Source organism: Alexandromys fortis, unplaced genomic scaffold (assembly GCF_014885135.2).
Source record: "Alexandromys fortis isolate MF-2015 unplaced genomic scaffold, M_Fortis_MF-2015_v1.1 scaffold_62, whole genome shotgun sequence".
Lineage (NCBI taxonomy): Eukaryota > Metazoa > Chordata > Mammalia > Rodentia > Cricetidae > Alexandromys > Alexandromys fortis.
The window spans coordinates 5959660-5977054 of NW_026067942.1; the positions used below are offsets into that span (position 1 = coordinate 5959660).

Sequence of the window (17395 nt, forward strand, 5' to 3'; positions counted from 1 at the left end):
TAATTGGAAGCAACAGCGAATAAAAAGAAATGCATTTGCGCAAGTTCCTGACCTCCATCATTCAATAAGATGTTGTTTGGGTTCAGATCACGGCACACAATCCCCTCCCTGTGCAAGGCGTCAAGGGCTACCACCATTTCAGCTGCCCATCTCTGAATGCAGCCCTCTGGGATGAAGAACCTGGAGCTCACTGCTAATTTCTTATCAAGGTCCTCAAAAATCTGGTGGATTTCCTTCTCTCCTCCCAGGGCTAGCACACTTTGCTCCTTGGTCTCAGAGTCTCTCTGAAACAGAGAGCGTGATTCCTCTTTAACCTGCTCTGTGAACAGTAACACTTCCTCCACTGTGGCACTGTCTGTGTGTGCACCTGAGCGTGGACTAGAGATATGAACCGGGCTTTCTCCCGTGTCATGTGCAGTGACCACTGCCTCCACTTGTCCCAGCCCTTCAGACTCGGGATATGAACTGGTTAACAGAAACTGGTCTCCTGAGCTACTGCGATCAACAGCAGCTGTGAACAACACCCCGAGATCTGCCTGAACGTGGTGCTTTGGGGTCACACCACAGGCCAGGGACCTAGTGGGATCACTCAGTTCCTCTTGGCCTTCTTTCCCCAGGCCGTGGCACGGTTCAGAACTCAGCCTGAGGCATAAAACATCCGGGGCTTCCATCAGTTTACTTTCCAGCCTGCCTGCACCGGCCTGTGAAAACTTAGTGGGGTCCATTGCTGTAGCCTCTCTGGTTGGCTGCGGTTCACCAGGCAGGTTTACCAGAAGGTCGGGCCTTCCTTCCTCAGCACCACAGACATCCTCAAAAGCAGCTTCTTTGAATGAAATGACCGGGACAGAGTCATCTGAGCCCCTGCTGATGGAGTCCTGAGCTTCAGTCTCCCCCTTGCTTTCTCTGTCTCCATCTGCAAGGGTAAAGAGCGCTTTCAGAGGTTCTGGCTTCAGACCGTGCAACTTCTCGCCAAACTCCAGTCCCAGGAGTTCGCTCGTGCTGTCCTTACTGTCGATCCTAAAGAGCTCCATAGGGCTGTTTTTCGACATGGTGAGGGAATGGGACGTCTGAGGGGAACGAGCTGCTCCTGGATCCTCATCACCAGGGAAGAACTTGAGCTGAGTGCTAGGGCTCACACTATCAACAGCAAGGGGTGCTGGGAAACTCAAAGCAGCCCGGGTATCGGCACTCTTCCCTTCGGGCTGCATGACAGACTCCTCATTCAAAGACCCCAGGTCGATCTTTTCCTGCCCATACTCATTGCACAGCGTCAGGTAGCCAGCTGTGCACTCCTCCTCGGAGCTGGACCCTGAGTCAGGCCATTTGGGAGAGCTGTCCTGGCCGTCGTCTTCCTGATTGCTGTCCTCTTGAGAACTCGGGGTGAGACTCGCCTTCAGCGGCAGGACCTTCAGCATGCCCCCCATGTCGCTCCCTCTGGACTCGAAGCTGCTGCTGTCCTGGGGACTGGCACTTGGCTGCTGCAGGCAGACGCGGTGCGGCAAGCACGGTTTCGTCTCTTTAGTGTCGAAGCTTTCCTGAGAACTTCTGTTTAGAAATTTACTGATGTGGGACCAGAGCTTGCCACCTGTGAACAAGTGCAACAGCAAGAATTAAGATCCACACTGGTCCATACTTAAGCCACAGGAAAAAAGATAAGTATTAATAATTAACCAAAAATAAGTTCATTAATATCAAAGATCCAACGTGTTGTCAGAGAAGTTAGTGCAATAAAATGTGACACTCTTCTCTAGAGCTCACTGCTGCTAAGTACTGCTGCTAAGTTCTACTACGAGTACTGCTGTGAGTACTACTGCTAAGTACTACTGCAAGTACAATACAAGTGCATCTCCTGGTGCCAATTACTTTTTAAAAATTACAACCTATTTCTTCCTATAAAGGGAATTAGTTATAATCCCCACAAAGTTAAAATCTTGAAGTTAAACATTATTTAGTCTTCTGCTTAGGTAAAAACTTGTCAATTAAAGACTTTTTTTTAAAGACAATTTGCTACTTAGAATTGTCCACTATAGTAGATAGCGATCAACAGCATCACTCCATTCTGAGGATGCCCAGTCCAGAACTGGAGGGGATCTGACAGCTGGTATATAATTATGCCTTCATAAGTGACATGTTTATTTTACCATCTTCTGCCCCTGGTACATGTCATGTGTTTTGTATGAACAAATACAACTGGGGAAAATTAGCTGGGCAACTCTTCATAAGGTGAGCCCCTGAGAAAAGAATACCCTGGCAGTGTGTTCCCATATACAGCTCTGGACCCAGAGCCCACTGACATCAAATGGACATGAAATAACCCAGTATGTCCCAACAATGCTGACTAGGTAGTTGCTTACTATAGATTTCTTCTTATTTTAAGCATTAAAAACTCAAAATTAGAGAGGTTGCCTAACTAGAATCTACATTTAAAAAAAATCACAGAAACAAAAATGGATTAAACGTTTAATACTTAAAAAGCATACCAAAAGAAAAGTTCACTAACCCTGGAGCCAACATCTCAACGGGTGGAGTTACAAATGCGCCCTCAGTAAGGACAGAGACAGCTCCCAAAACTGGGAAGTAAAGGGGTCAGGACAAGCAGGTGGGCTCAGCTGCTGCCAAGTCAGAGAACAGCTTCTGCAACCGCCCTCCCTGCAAGCACACCACAATGTGCATGTCCACACGCACAACAAATACATACATCAATTCTTAAAAAGAAGGAGTTAAAATGAGCCTCCCTACTTAGACGAACAGGGTGAACTTTCAGATCAGTTTTCATCTGCAGTTGGGTATCATATACCAAGGCAGCTAAATCAAAATAATCATGAGCAACTGACCACAGGTATAAAGTCATTAAGCCCGTTCAGGAAGCTTCTACCTTAGGGTTCCCTTCAAGGACTTCAGAAAGCTGCAAACCACCCTGCCTTGCGCCCCACAAGGAGAGCAGTGCAGGCTGTGACTGCCGGTGTCAATCCCAAAGCCTCACCTCTCTTTCTCTCTACCCCCACTTTGAGGACAGCACGGGCAGTCTCCTGCACGTCTCCTGTCCTCGGTAGAGTGCATTCAGGACTTCCGAGCTCCCTGTATACACACCTAACATTTAAGGGTCCACCCTGACTTTCAACTGACTGCCGCAATCTTTTGTCAACAGTAACCACTGTGTGAGGCTGTAAAGGTGGAGCCTGGATTTTACTGGAAAGGCTAAGATGTTGGAGATGCCAGAGCTGTGGACTACCTGCCAAGGAGAGCTGCAGACCAGGTGTGGAACCAGCTCAGACAGAAGTGTGCTGCAGTCAACAAAGCTGAAAGGAGTTGGAGATCTGAAGAGCCCTTTGACATCAGCTATGGAAACGTCAAGTTTGGAGTTTGCCCAGCTGGTTTTCAGTCTTAGTATGGGGCTTCCTCACTGGGCCTCCTTTCCTCCCTTTCGGAATGGTGACATAAATTCACCACCATTTTATTTTGGAAGTATGTGATTTGCTTTTTTATTTTGACTTTACAGGGGATTACAGTTAAGAGATTGCATGAATTCCAAAAGAGACTTGGGACTTTCAAACAATGTTGAGATCCTGAAAGACTATCAGGACTTTTGAAGTTAGACCAAATGCGTGTTTGCATGATGATATGGCTACAAGCCTATGGGGAGCAGAAATTGGAATGTGGTGGTTTGAATAAGAATGGCCCTCATAGGTGTATGAATTTGAAAGCTTAGTCATCGGGGAATGGAACTGTTTAAAAGGATTAGAAGGATCAAGAGGTATGGCCTTTTTGGAAAAAGTGTGTCACTGGGGGTGGCTTTGAAGTATCATAAGTCGCACTAGGCCAGCAGGCCAGCGGTCAGCCTCTCTCCCTCCCTCCCCTCCCAGCTGGATCAGGATGTAACTCTCAGTTGCAGCTACAGCACCACGCATGACATCATGCTCTAAACCATGATGACAATGACTAACCTGAAACTGTAACTGCTTTCTTTTATAAGAGCGCCCATAGTCATGGTGTCTGTTGACAGCAACAGAGCAGTGACTAAGACACTAAGAATTTAATATGTTTTACCAGCCTCTGCGTACGGCTTCAGCAGGCACAAGCCGCGCGTGCCCTAAGCCATGTGCCACTCCTTCCCTCTCACACTGCAGCACTCTGTCATTTTGCCGCTGTCTCCTCTCATGGACAGCAAGACCTTCACAGCTGCAGGAAAGAATTCTACCTAGCATGTAAAACACATTTAATAAGTAGTTATTAAACTGAGCTATAAATATATGACATCTTTATAAGGTTTTTAAGAAGCTTTTGTTGAAAATGTCTGTAAATACAAATTGTATTATGTATAAGGACTCACGCACTCTTCCTATGATACAACAAATGGCTTTACTGCAAAATTCTTAGCAGATGCCCAAGAGTAAGAAAAGCAGAAGGCACAAAACCCAGCGCCATCTCTGCTCCCACCAGAAACAGATACTACTGCCCACTCCTTTATTCTCAAGCTTTCACTCATGACTAACATGGCGTCGTACAAACATTTTCGTGGGAAAATGAGTTTAAATGGCACAGCACGGCCACATGGCAGGTTTATAAAAGAGCTAAACACTCCTTTGCTACTGAATATTCTCCAGTATAGTCTCCAGTCTTTTACTATAAGAATTATTTAAAATAGTAAACCACTGGCCATCTCTAGACACGTCATCAAGCCAGGCCCCCAGAAGTGAGAGTCATCAAGAAAGAGACAGGTCCTCTATAGCCAGGCTGGCCTGGGACTGGCATGTAGATGAGAGGCCCTGGATCTCAATCCCCTGCCTCTAGCTGGGGCACAGGTCCTGAGATCACCACCATGTATGTGACAGTGGGCTGAGGACCGTGAGTATCTCTAAGGTTCACGTGCTGGCTGCTGCATTGCCCTACCAGAATGCCCTCTGCAGGCAAGGAACAACACAGCAGCTCTGTCAGCAAGCTGCCTGTACTAGACATTAGCAATTAGTCATTTTATTAATCATCATACCATCCTGTTTAATTTCCACTGTTTCCACCATTGGGTAACAATCTTAAATGTGACTGTTGGTGTTTTTGGAACCTTCTGGGCTCACACAAGTTCCCTAATATGAATTATAAAAACCGGGTTTCCAGGCAGGAAAGGGGCTGTCCTGGCACCTCCAGCTTCACTCTCGGCAGCCGGCATGGAGCAGAGTTCGACACAGATCACATGCTCTCCCGCACCGCTAACCGTAAATCACACAACCAGGACAAATCATTCCTGCAACACTGTGCATGGTCCTGCTTTCTTCAGAATCAAGACCCACCCTAACAAATGTACATCCCTAAATATCAACATCATCATGACAACAACATTACCTAAAAATTGTAGGTCATTAAATCTCTAACATAAGTAGAGAATACCCGAAATATTGATCATTCTAGCACATCAAGCATAAGTGATATTTTCTAGACCCCTTTGAAGCATAGGAAATTGCAATTATTGAACCATCTTAAGCTATAAAATAGTAACTCATAACATTTAATTAAACCCCTCTGTCTTTCATTTTAATTTTGGTTTTCTACAAGACTGCACAGTAAATATGTGAACTTGCCTGAGTGGAATTAGAACTTGGATTTAGCACAGATGATATTCCTAGAGCAATGGGAAAAGTCAACTTTGACCTAGAAATTCCCACTTCAAGACATCTGCCCTACAAATAATTATTAAAAACAAAACAAAATAAAAATACACAAAGATACATACATGCAAGTAACTGAACAGTTCACAATGCAAGTAGGAGAGAAAGAGTTGCATCGCGGGAAATGTGAAGTACCAATCTGCAGCCATGCATGCTCGCCACACGCCTCCACCCTGAGAGACATGCATGCTCACCACATGCCTCCACCCTGAGAGACATGCATGCTCGCCACACGCCTCCACCCTGAGAGACATGCATGCTCGCCACACGCCTCTACCCTGAGACATGCATGCTAGCCATGCATCTGCCACCCAAGTGCTGTACATATGTAGCAATTTAATCTTCTGTAGGTCCTACTAAGTGCATAGTCACCTTGTCTCTATTTTGCAAACAAAGAAACTGAGGCACAGAGGCTAAGCAGTGTGCCCAAGGTCACAGAACTGGTGACGGAGACAAAACTCACACTCATTGACTAGTCCTTGCTCTGTATTTCAGTCTGGCTTTGAATTTATAATCCTCCCGCCTCACTCTGGGATTATGGGTACCACTACACCCAGAGAACTCTTTCTTCGAAAGAGAGAGACAGAGACAGAGTCAAGTCAGTCCATCCATCTCACTATGCACTCTACCTAGCCCTGGCCTGGAACTGTGTAGACCAGTCTGCCTTGGACTCACAGGTATGTGCCTGACTCTGCCTCTTGAGTCTGGGATGCCAAGTGCATGCCACCACACAGTGTACATGACCTTTTATAACACAGCTCTGTTTACACTCAGAAAGGTGTCTCGTGTACATTGCTAAGATGACAAGCAGACCAGAGGCAACATTAAGACCTGTTTACATTAAAACACAAAAACAGAAATACCGGGCACGGTGGCTCAGGCCTGTTATCTCAGCACAATGGAGCTGGGGCACAGAAGGAGACTGTGCCCATAGTAGAAAAGAAGCATCTGCTTCTAGGGCCATGACTGAGCATCAGCGCAAACAGGAAGGCTCTCTTCACGTCTACAGAGCTAGAGTCCGTGTGCTAATAATTTGAAACTCAGATAATAGAAAGAGGTCTGGTGGAGAAGTTCCTTCACGGTCTGCTCTGCTCTCATAGCCTGGGCTTCTAACCTGCTCATCCCTTTTTCCCTGAGACCCTTCCACACACTGAGCATTCCTCTGGTCACCAGGCTTCCATCTCAGGGACGCTAACACTTACAGCCTTGACTGAACTGTTTCCCCGCCTTGCTCCCTCAAGTAGAGTTAAGGAGAGCATTAAAAAGAAGTGAATGTTTGAAGCCTGTCTTCTAAGCTTGCTCTTGGACACAGGACTGTAAGTAAGCTAGGCAAGTCTCTACCACTAAGACACCTGTGTCTCCTGTGGCCCTCCTGACAACACTTCCGTTGTAGCCACTTCTGTCTTGGTATTAATAAGTATCCCCAGAATTGGGAACTGGCTCAGTCAGAAAAGTGCTTGCCGGGCAATCTCGGGAGCCCTCATAGAAGCTGGGGGTGGTGGCGGTATGCTTGCATCCCCAGTAATTGGAGGATCCCTGGGGCTTGCGGGCTAGCCAGACCAGCCTCCCTGGCAAACTCCAAGTAAGAGACCCTGGCTCAACAGCACAATGTGGACAGCTCTCTACAGTTAACATACATGCACACACACTATCTCCAACTCCTATGTCCAAAACTGAAGCTCTGGTTTTTCTGACTCCATCTACCTTCCCTACAACTTGCTAAAGGCCCCTTTTCAATGTTTTGAGCCAATGACTCCGGGAATCTTGTCAGTCAGTTCTACCTTTGAAATGCAAACAACAGAAAGTGAGTATGGGCACAGACTTTCAGATGCTAACAAACATCCTAACACCAGCACACAGCAGCACACAGCAGCACACAGCAGCACACAGCAGCACACACCAGCACACACCAGCACACACCAGCACACACCAGCACACACCAGCACTGCAGTGGTCTGGACATGGCTGAAGCGGGCCTCCCACAGATCATAGGCTATAACTTAGGTCCCAGTGTGGGGCTGCTAAGAGATGGAGACCTTTGAGAGTGCTGCCGGCAGGAGCTCACCTTTGAGGAAGGAATGACTGCAGTACTCAAGGGACCCTAGGCTCACATTCCCACCTTGTCTTGTAAAGGAGCCAGCGCTGTGCTGCCTTTCCCTGGGAGGTCACAAGGACCAAACAGACTCTAGCCCCATGGTCCCGAACACAACTTCTTGCTAAGGTGCCTAAGGCGTCTGCTTAGGGCAACAGAATGGGCTAATGTGAGCACCAAGCACCATAATTCGGTATAGTTTGCTGCAAACCCTTCAAGTTGTTCTTGTACCTTTCTTCTGTTTGGTCACCAAGTACCATTTTCCACAAAGCAGCTACAGTGGCCCTTATGCTGACTCCTCTGCTTAGCATCCCCAACTATGGCTCCTGTTGCTCAGTCAGGTTCTCACAAACAGGGAAAGTGGCCTGTGAGACACCATGGGCCCTGCTTTTCAGCTTCCTCCTACTCTGCTCAGCCACCCTCGTCTGGCTGCTGCTCAGCCACCAAGCACACTCCTGGCTCCAGGCTTATGTGGTTTTCTCTTGCCAAGGCATTCTTCCCCACAAACACACACTGTTCGTCTCTCTCATCAAATGCCCCTTTCTCAGCATGGTGACCGCCAGTGAGAACAACTCCCCCATCCCTTGGCGTTCTGCTCTCCCAGTTTCTTCCATCTGCCTGTCTTCTCCTGTGTGTTTGCCGTCTGCCCCTTGTCAAACACCGGGTGGGCTCCATGCAGGCAGACTCTTCTGTGCTGTTCAGTGCTGTGTTAGAACTACATCTGTGCCCCCAGAAAGCTCTCAAGAAGCTTCTAGCTGCAGTAAAAACAGAGAGTGGGAGAATCCACACATTCCAGATAGTTCTGTAAGGTCTGGGCAGACAAATCTGTATATCATAAATAAAAGTTCAGCAGAACTATTTAAACTGACAACGTGACATTTTATAATTACTTCTTTGGGGTGGGGGTTGCCACGATGCATATGGAAGGGGAGGACAACCTGCAGGAGCTGGGTCTCTCCTACCGTGTGGAACTGTGCACAACATCTTCATCCATGGAGTACTACAAAAATGACCACAGTGGGTAAAAGAACACACACAGCTAGCAACCAGTTCACTCTACTGCTTGATCCAAACCTGGGAAGACCACACCGTCATCTCTAGCCAGGACTCTACATCAGCCCTTGCTCTGTTCTTAGCTCACTACAGCCCAGCTGTGCAGACCAGTTTGTGTCAACTGACATCAACCTAAACATATGGGGTGGGGGGGTGGGGTCAAATAAGTAACTGCCTACATCAGATTGAGCTGTAGGTAAGTCTGTGGGGGCATTTATTTGATTAATTATTAATTTGGGAGAGCCCAGCCCATTGTGGGCGGTACATCCCTGGGCTAGTGGTCCTGGGCTCTATAAGAAAGCAGGCTGAGCAAGCCATGAAGAGCAAGTCAGTAAGCAGCACTCCTCTGTGACTTCCGTGCTGCCCTGAGTTTCTGCCCTGACATGATGCATGTAATCACAGCATGTGAATGAACAAACCCTTTCTGCCTCTAGTTTCTTCTGCTAAAGCAACAGAGAGCAAACTATGACACCACCTCCACACAACAAGAAGCGACCTTTTTAGTTTGTTTATTTGAAATTGGGTCTCATGACACCTGGGCTGCGTCAGGAGTGACCTTCTCCTACTTCTGGGATGACAGCTAGTGAGTGACCTCATGGAGTATGAGTCAGGCCTTACCCTGCAGGATCAGACTCTGCCCACTTCTCCAGAGCCCTCAGCATCACTGCTCTTCTTCACCTACAACCACAACCCAACCACGGTCTCCTTTCTCGTTCATCAAACACTCTGTTGTCACGCTGCCCACGTGCAAATGATAAGGGTTTCGTGACTCGGAACTCTCCCAAATGTCCCCATTTCAGAGCGGGCTCCTTGAGTCCATGAGCAGTCCCTTCACTGGGACCCATTAGGTCACCCTGTGTTAAGGATCAGAGTGGAGGGCCCACTTGTATCTAGAACTTCGTTGCTTTTTGCTTGCTCCTGTCTGACTCCACAGCGGCAGCAGTTCGGGTTCTGAGAGGGCAGGCTCTTGCCCTGATTTCTTCTTCGCTGGTAACCCAGCTCCCTGTGCAGCACACACGCAATCAGTCTGTTGGGACAGATGGACTGAGGGTGACTACTGCACTGACAGACGTCTACAAAGTTAAGTCACAGACACTGGAAAAAGAGAGACGTTCCTTCTAGGTTTACACGTCCATGACAGTCTTCAGTCATGTTTCCATCTGGTCACCACCAAAGACTTGGTCAAGACACCTTCCAAGGGCAGGAGACCTGACATCAGCACGCTGTAACGCTGGCACACCACATTAAACCAACATCAGCTACAGTCTCAGTTCTGAAAGGCAGGAGGGAAGATGGCAGAAGCAAAACAAGTGTAGCATGGGAACCAAGAGGAGGGAGGCTCAGCTACGCACAGTGGCGGTAAGCGAGGGTCGGAGCTTCGCCGCAGATAATCTCCAACATGAATAATCCACACCGGGTAATAGAATATTGGCCATAATTACATTCATCCTACTGACCTTGTTCTAAATTATTATGGATTATTACTACGCGAGTTATTTTGTTCCACACCAGAGGTGGCTGTATTCTGCTATCAGATGACACGACCTCTAATTCAATAATGTCTGTAATGCACTGGTATCCTCAGATAAAAGCTGTCTATAATGTCTGAACAAAGGTGAATTAGTTATCCAATTCACACACGCAATTAACTCTCTTAATACCTGTGAGACCGTGGAGCCCCTCTGAATTTCCTATTAAACACTGCATATGGAGGTCTCCCCTCCATCTGTAGTTCTCTTGTGTGGACTTCATGATAACAATATTAGTACTTTATTGCCCCCATCAAAAATCTTGCATTAGTTATCATGAGAGACCTCATTCCAGAAAGCAGTACCTTTTTTTTCTGAGAAAAGGGTATTAAATTCAAATGTTATACCTATTAGTAAAATAAAGTTTTGTATTCCCAATATAAAAGTAAGGATGCCTTCATGAAATATGGAAAATAATTTAAATTTTCTTCATTATTTTAAGAACAGTTGTTTACATACCAAAAGGCATTATACGTTATGTGATTTTATATTTGCATGCTGTAGTCACCTAAATAAATGAATATTTATTTAAATTCAAGTATTAACAGTAAAAACCAAATCAACATAGAGCCTTCTACCACCGGTTCCCTAGGAGGTGGCTGAGGGCAGAGCCCGCGCTCGGCTTTGTACTCGCATGAGGTGCCAATGGCTGTGTTCACGGGGCTCAGATCAGAAAAGCGAGGCAATGTCGAATGTTAAGCAAACACCCTTGCCATCCCTGTAAAGGAAGCAATTAATTAATTCTGCAGGGGATGCTTTTTAGTCCTCTAACGTAAGTGCAGCTTTTTAGTGCAGACAAGGGAACAGAACTCGGTCTCTAAATAAACCCAGCTCTCTCTGCAGGCGTTCACATCAAAGTTCCCATCGTGTCGGGGAATTCCAGAGCAAAGGGCACGCGTTAGGACTGTCCCACGTTCAGGTGGAGCTGGCTGGTCACCTGGGTCTTCCTCTTCGCTCAAAACTCACAGCAAGGAGGTTGAGCAGGAGTGGGGAGACAGGTCCCCCATCTCCAGGCTTATGAACCCACACCAGAGCACAGGGCAGGTGCCGCTCCACCCTGGCCACAGAGGGACCGGCCAACCCACCTTGGGCGTGCTGCAGCACAAGGAACACGGACTCCTCCGAGATGATGTACCTGTGCAGACACACCATGTTGGGCACGCAGCGGGGGATGATGGTCTTCCTGTGCCTGCTGCACTCGCTGCTCTTCCTCAGACCCTGACAGAGAACAAAAAGGTCAGTTGTACCCGCGGTTGCCTTTGGAGCCTGCTGTGCTCAGTGTTTATCAACCAGGCTAATCTATCCGAGTTACTCGGGCTTCAGAGAAACCACTCATCTGCTGCTCTGTGCCCCTTCAGTCCCCGGAGGCTCTGCTGATGGCATCTGGCGTGAATCCAGACAACAGAAGATGCCACAAAGCTGCCATTAAAATCAATTACGTGGGTCAGTGTTTTTATTAGCGATGCTCTCAAACTAAGTCATCAGGATGACATACAGTTATTTCTCTGCGACCTCTAAGTTTGATTTTCCTTACGTACGTCTTTAAGGCAGCAACCAGTTCTAGTTACATTCTCCATACGCCAGATGCGTCCTGGATGAAGCAGCAACTTTTAAATTCTATTCCAAACACGAGTGACTAATGTCCACAAGGATGGGAGATTTTTCTGGTGTTATACCCTGGTTTTAAAACCTGGGTAAACACTATTGGGTGTGGTGGCATGGAATGTTCACAAAAAGAGGCAGGCTTCACACATGTCAATGTGACCATCTGTCATGCCTGACCAGCAAAAAAGGGGGATGCCCAAGACAAGCAGCCTCCCTTTTGGGTGCTAGGGGAATGTTCAGTCAGGACATATTTCGAATACATACTATCACAACCCATTCCAAAAACAATTTCGAAAGTTACTCATTTAACTACAGACTGACTTCTAGCCAAGGAACAAGCCCTGGCTGTCCTGGAACTCTCTCTGTAGACCAGGCTGGCCTCGAACTCACAGAACTCTGCCTGCCTCTGCTTCCCGAGTGCTGGGATTAAAGGCGCGTGACACCACCACCCAGCTGAAAGTCATTTTTTAAATTCACTAAATGTGTGCGTTGTACTTACTTTTAAAATGAACGTCTGTTCTGTCCTTGTGTCCATTACAAGTAAAACCTGCACAGAGCACAGCAGCGGTTGTAACAAAACATAATAAAGCATCGACTCTTTGAGAAGCTAAGAGTTCCCCCAAAATTCTAATTTCTGAATAGACTTTTTAAAAATCTTAACTCATAGGACCCGAACAGCCATGTCCAAAATAAATTTTATTACAATTTCCTTTTCTAAAAATGCTATAGCACAGAAACATCACTGTTTCCTGTATTTATCTTTAGAATATACTCCTTGAAAGTACAGGACATCACTAGGCACGGTGCACACACAGCTGGTGCGTCTGGAAACTGGCGGCAGATAGAAGGCCAGAACAAGGCTAGCTGGCAGTTCTAGGTCAGCCTTGAAAGCAGGAGAAACCCCAAACCAAGGTGGAGTAGTAGGTTAGGGAGAAGACAGTCAACGGTTTTCTCACATGGTAAATAGGATGTAATTTATTAAAACTGAGGAAGTTCAACTTCTAAAATCTCTTAGCAACCCACTGTAACATGATCTCAATAACTGAGACTTGAGCGTCATCTCAGGCGTCCTTTGGGTACTGCTTCTACACTCTGGAGAGGAGCTTAGCTCCCCAGTCCAAGTCAGCCGCAAGTCCTGCATCCTGCTGACTCTATCCTCAACCTTTGCCCTGCCCTGTCTCCTTCCACTAAAGCCCCCAACGGAACCAGAACCAGCTCTGCCCAGCTGGCAGCAAACCCCCTGCTCCCCTCTGCACAGCTGTGGTCAATTCTCAAAACACTTTCTTTGTAAATGCAGTTCAGCTGTATCCGGTCAGCAATCTGAAAGAAGAGACCCAACTCCATAAAGACCTCAGGACCATCTCACACACTGCCCCCTCGAATGGCCATCCCTGCCACCCTGGGACAAGAAAACAGGGACAAATCCTACCACAATCGTGGTTTATTTCTGCTAAATACTACAGCAGAGATAGGCCACAAAGGCCAATTAGCAAATATCCGAGGCTTTGCAGGTCCATGAGAGTCCACTGCCACCTTTGCAGGTCCACGAGAGTCCACTGCCACCTTTGCAGGTCCACGAGAGTCCACTGCCACCTTTGCAGGTCCACGAGAGTCCACTACCACCGTGGAAAGCACCATTTCCGCCAGCCAACAACCACAGCCTCAAATTGGGGAGAACTAACACTATAGAAATCAGCGAACACTGCAAATGGGACTTTTCCCCAGCAGCCCCCACTGGAAGAGGCACAGCAGGCAAAAGTTGCCTCTTCAGCTTGGAAACAAGAGTGGTGAGGAGACAGAGCTGCAGGTGAGGGGGTGAGGTCGAGGTGGCAAGCTCCATCTTAGACACAGGCATTACAGAAGGCTGTGACATCTTCTGCGACCACAGTGTCCCCTGAGTGCCTGAACCGCACTATTTAAGTCAACCTGTGTAACAACAATGTTTTCCACACAGACACCTCCAGATGTCCAGCAGAGTTCCCAAACTCAAGCTTCAAGTCTCTCAATTCTCCAACTACAGAATCAGCAGCCAAGTCAACAAGCCAACTGCACCTCCTGAGTTCTTTGAACCACCTCCTGCTCCTTCACCTACCTCATTTCAAGCATTTACTGTGTTGGCCATGGGTAATCAGTGTTAATCCCCTCAACAACCACTCCACACACCGCCAACATTACGGCTCTGGGTGTGAGGCTATGATGAAAGATGATAATGGCGGCCACCATATGTGAGCATCTCAGAGACGATCTTACAAAAGTGCATCCGGGGTCATGGTTGCTATCATTATTATTTCAGCTTCTCTCTGGAATGATCTCCCAGCCACTTATCAAACAACTACTCATCTTTCCACATTCGGCTCAAATGTCTCTCTCTCTCTCTCTCTCTCTCTCTCTCTCTCTCTCTCTCTCTAATACTAATGGCTCTTCCTTTGTCCTCCCATTTCATGTGATACCAACTTCAATTATAACATCTCAAACTCTTCAGTTTGTCTATTTGTCATCTCTTTATGAGTGTGTCACAGTGGGGTGCATCCCCAGAAATGCTCACACCCACGCCACACTCTGTGCTGTGGTAGAAAGGACTTCACAGATCACCAGGGTCGTCTGGGTGGGTTCTATCTAATCACTACATCCTGACAAGAAGAATGGGAAGGACAGAGATGTGGTAGAGAGGGGCGGCCCGGCTAAGATGTAGGCCCACCCACAAAGGCAAGAACCAAAGGGGCACATCTAGTGGCTCAGAGACAGTCTGAGAGGAGCAGGCAAGGTTTAGGAGAAAGAGCAGCCCTCAGCTGACGAGCAGCAAGGGAACAGCTCATTCCGACAAGTGCAGGGGCAGCAGCCTGTTAGCCGAGTGCACATGGGGCAGGTCCTCCACAGACTGCAGAAGGAGAGCAGTGTCACCAGCCACGTGAGGCCTGGGCCAGGCCTCTGACTTACACAACTTTAATATGTTTATGTTTACTGTCTCCAGACAGCTGAATCTGCCATGACTGGTCATAGTGGCCATAGGTAGAAATGATGTTTCCCCGTAAGCACACAGCTAGCAGGTTCAAGTCTAAGATCATAGAAGGCAGACAGCAAGGTGGGAATGGAACTTCAAAAAGCAGCCAGGAGCAGGGACTCCCCACAAAGACCCAACCTCAACGCAGGAGAACAACTCCGTTGGAATTTTCCTTCACGTCACACACAACACTGGGCCTCAGAGAGCTCAATCATGGGACACTCTCAACATCCAAAACAAGTGTGCATTTCTCATCAACAGATGTTGAAGCTGAGAAAACGACTGTACCATGTTAACTGACCCTGCTCCAAAAATCTACCAAAGAAAGAAGGGAAAATCTGTACTGGAACAGTGAGCTCCAAATGAGCGCGCGCTCTCTCTCTCTCTCTCTCTCTCTCTCTCTCTCTCTCTCTCTCTCTCCTGAACTACTCTGCATTTGTGCAGACAATCTGCTGTTTACATCTGAATTTAGAACCTGTACATCTTCCAAGTCTGTACATCTGTACACACTTGGAATACTATAGGTAGGCATGAAGGCAGCAAGAAAAAAGGACATTAGAAGGAAAGAGCAGCTCAGATGTGAGACAGAACAACAAGGGGTAGGTGGCCATCCATCCACTAAACAGGAACCACCATAAAAGACTGAGGAAAAAAGTCCTGGAGAAGGCATCAGGAAGCCATCGGTCACTGTCACGAACTACTCAAGACAGAAGCCAGCTGGCGCCACGTCAATCAGATGAAAGGGAAATGGGGTTGACAGAACTGGACCTTTCTGAGGTAAAGATGCCAGGAGAAAACATTGAAAGAAGGGGATGCTGGACCCTCAGTTCAGACAAAGGTTTGTCTTTTGTTACTTACACAGGGAGAGACCTATCCTTTCTTCACTGCCAGCAGGGCTGCTGACACAGTCTCCAGGAAAAAAAAATGACCCTCCAAGGAATGGAAATAAACTCAGAGCCCTTGAGTCCTGAAGGTGAGAACGCAGTGGCCCCTCCCTCTGGGAGGCTGGCGGACACTTGTGGGCTCTGGGGAGGCGTCTGTGCTCCTAGCATCTCATCTGGGTTTACATCTACTCACAACTCTACGTCACTCCCCGGAGAGCCAGTCGTGTTTGCATGAGATGGAGAACACTCTCTGGGGGAAAGGTGAGACCAGAGAACGTCATTTTCTCACTGGAAGCCCCTGGCAGGCAGAGAGACTACACCTGCAGGGTTGGGGGTGGGGCTCCTCTCTTTGCTAGGCCCATTGCCATCATCCCACAAAGGACAAATGAAGATGGACACACGTGGCGGGAACGCGGCAGGGGGAGACAGCCTTTCTTCTCCTCTCGAGTTTGCCTGTGACTCAACAGCGTTCACATTGAGGTAATAAACACAAGAACATATGTGGTTTTTTTTAAATGTGCCCTTTGACTGTCAAGTTCTCCCAAACAGGTGTTGCCTAAATGATTATAAATTGGCCTCTGGGTACACCTCTTAACCGAGCCATACAGGGCTGGTGATAATACAATTAGACCTGAAAACATCAGGCTGGTGAGTGCTCTCCATCTGTTTGGCGATAATGTTTAGTTAACAACAGTCTTTAAAAGAAGCACCTTCAACTTCCATTCTTAAAGTTATTTATAGCACCATTCTTAACACTCCAGCACTCCCGCTAACAAGAGCTTTAGCCACTTGGAAATTATTAGCCATACGCCTGTACTCAAAGAGAAACGGCTTCATTTAACATCTGCATCTCACCACGTTTACACGCTGCAGCCTCACTCAAGTCGAGTCCTAATGAACAGTGGTACGGCATCAATATCATAGCCGCGCACACAAGATCATAAGGAGCCAGACATGTTTTTAATGCCAACAGTAGGCCAATCTGTAACGAAGCTGTCAGCATAAAGGACAAAATAACAGCGTCTTTAACCCTCAAACTGAATTCATTCATTTGTAGACTCAAACGCAATTTAAAAACTGCGCATGGGTTTGCTCACCTTCATAAAGACAAAAATCTAATTTGTACTAATTTGATACAATTGTCTTTCCAATAAAAGGCTCCTAAAACCATCTTTTATTTCATGATAAAACAACTACTATTACTAACATTGTCATGAAATAATTACCTTGGACGGCATATCTTATTGAAAGAACACAGTTAACATATTTCTCTCTTTCATTTTTCACACTTATATATCGGCACTATGTTAACATATGGCCTAACAGAAAGGATTGCTCCATCTTTGCCCACAGTAATACAAACCATGACTTGGGGGGGAGGCAACTTAGGTTCCTGACTAACCTCATCTGTGCTTCAATGCCACCAGGACCATGACCCTCATCCACTCTTCCTTCATAGCAGAAGGGAAAGTCCCAAGTGGTTACAGGTCTGCAGCTCTGCAAGCCAGATTAGGGAGACATGCCAGCTACCCACACCGCACCTCTAACCAGAGTAGGGAGACATGCCAGCT

General features: G+C 47.2%; 1 protein-coding gene across 5 annotated transcripts in view; it reads right to left on the bottom strand.

Annotated features, from left to right (window-relative positions):
- Positions 1 to 17395, bottom strand: part of Rps6kc1 (ribosomal protein S6 kinase C1) — a 135938-nt gene that overhangs the window by 26706 nt on the left and 91837 nt on the right. For all 5 annotated transcript variants that reach the window (XM_050148166.1, XM_050148167.1, XM_050148168.1 and 2 more), the window contains 3 exons: positions 12439 to 12486; positions 11420 to 11552; positions 53 to 1585 (listed from right to left, as the gene is read on the bottom strand). In XM_050148166.1, coding sequence (XP_050004123.1) covers positions 53 to 1585; positions 11420 to 11552; positions 12439 to 12486 — 1714 coding nt within the window. The remainder of the gene's footprint in view (positions 1 to 52; positions 1586 to 11419; positions 11553 to 12438; positions 12487 to 17395) is intronic.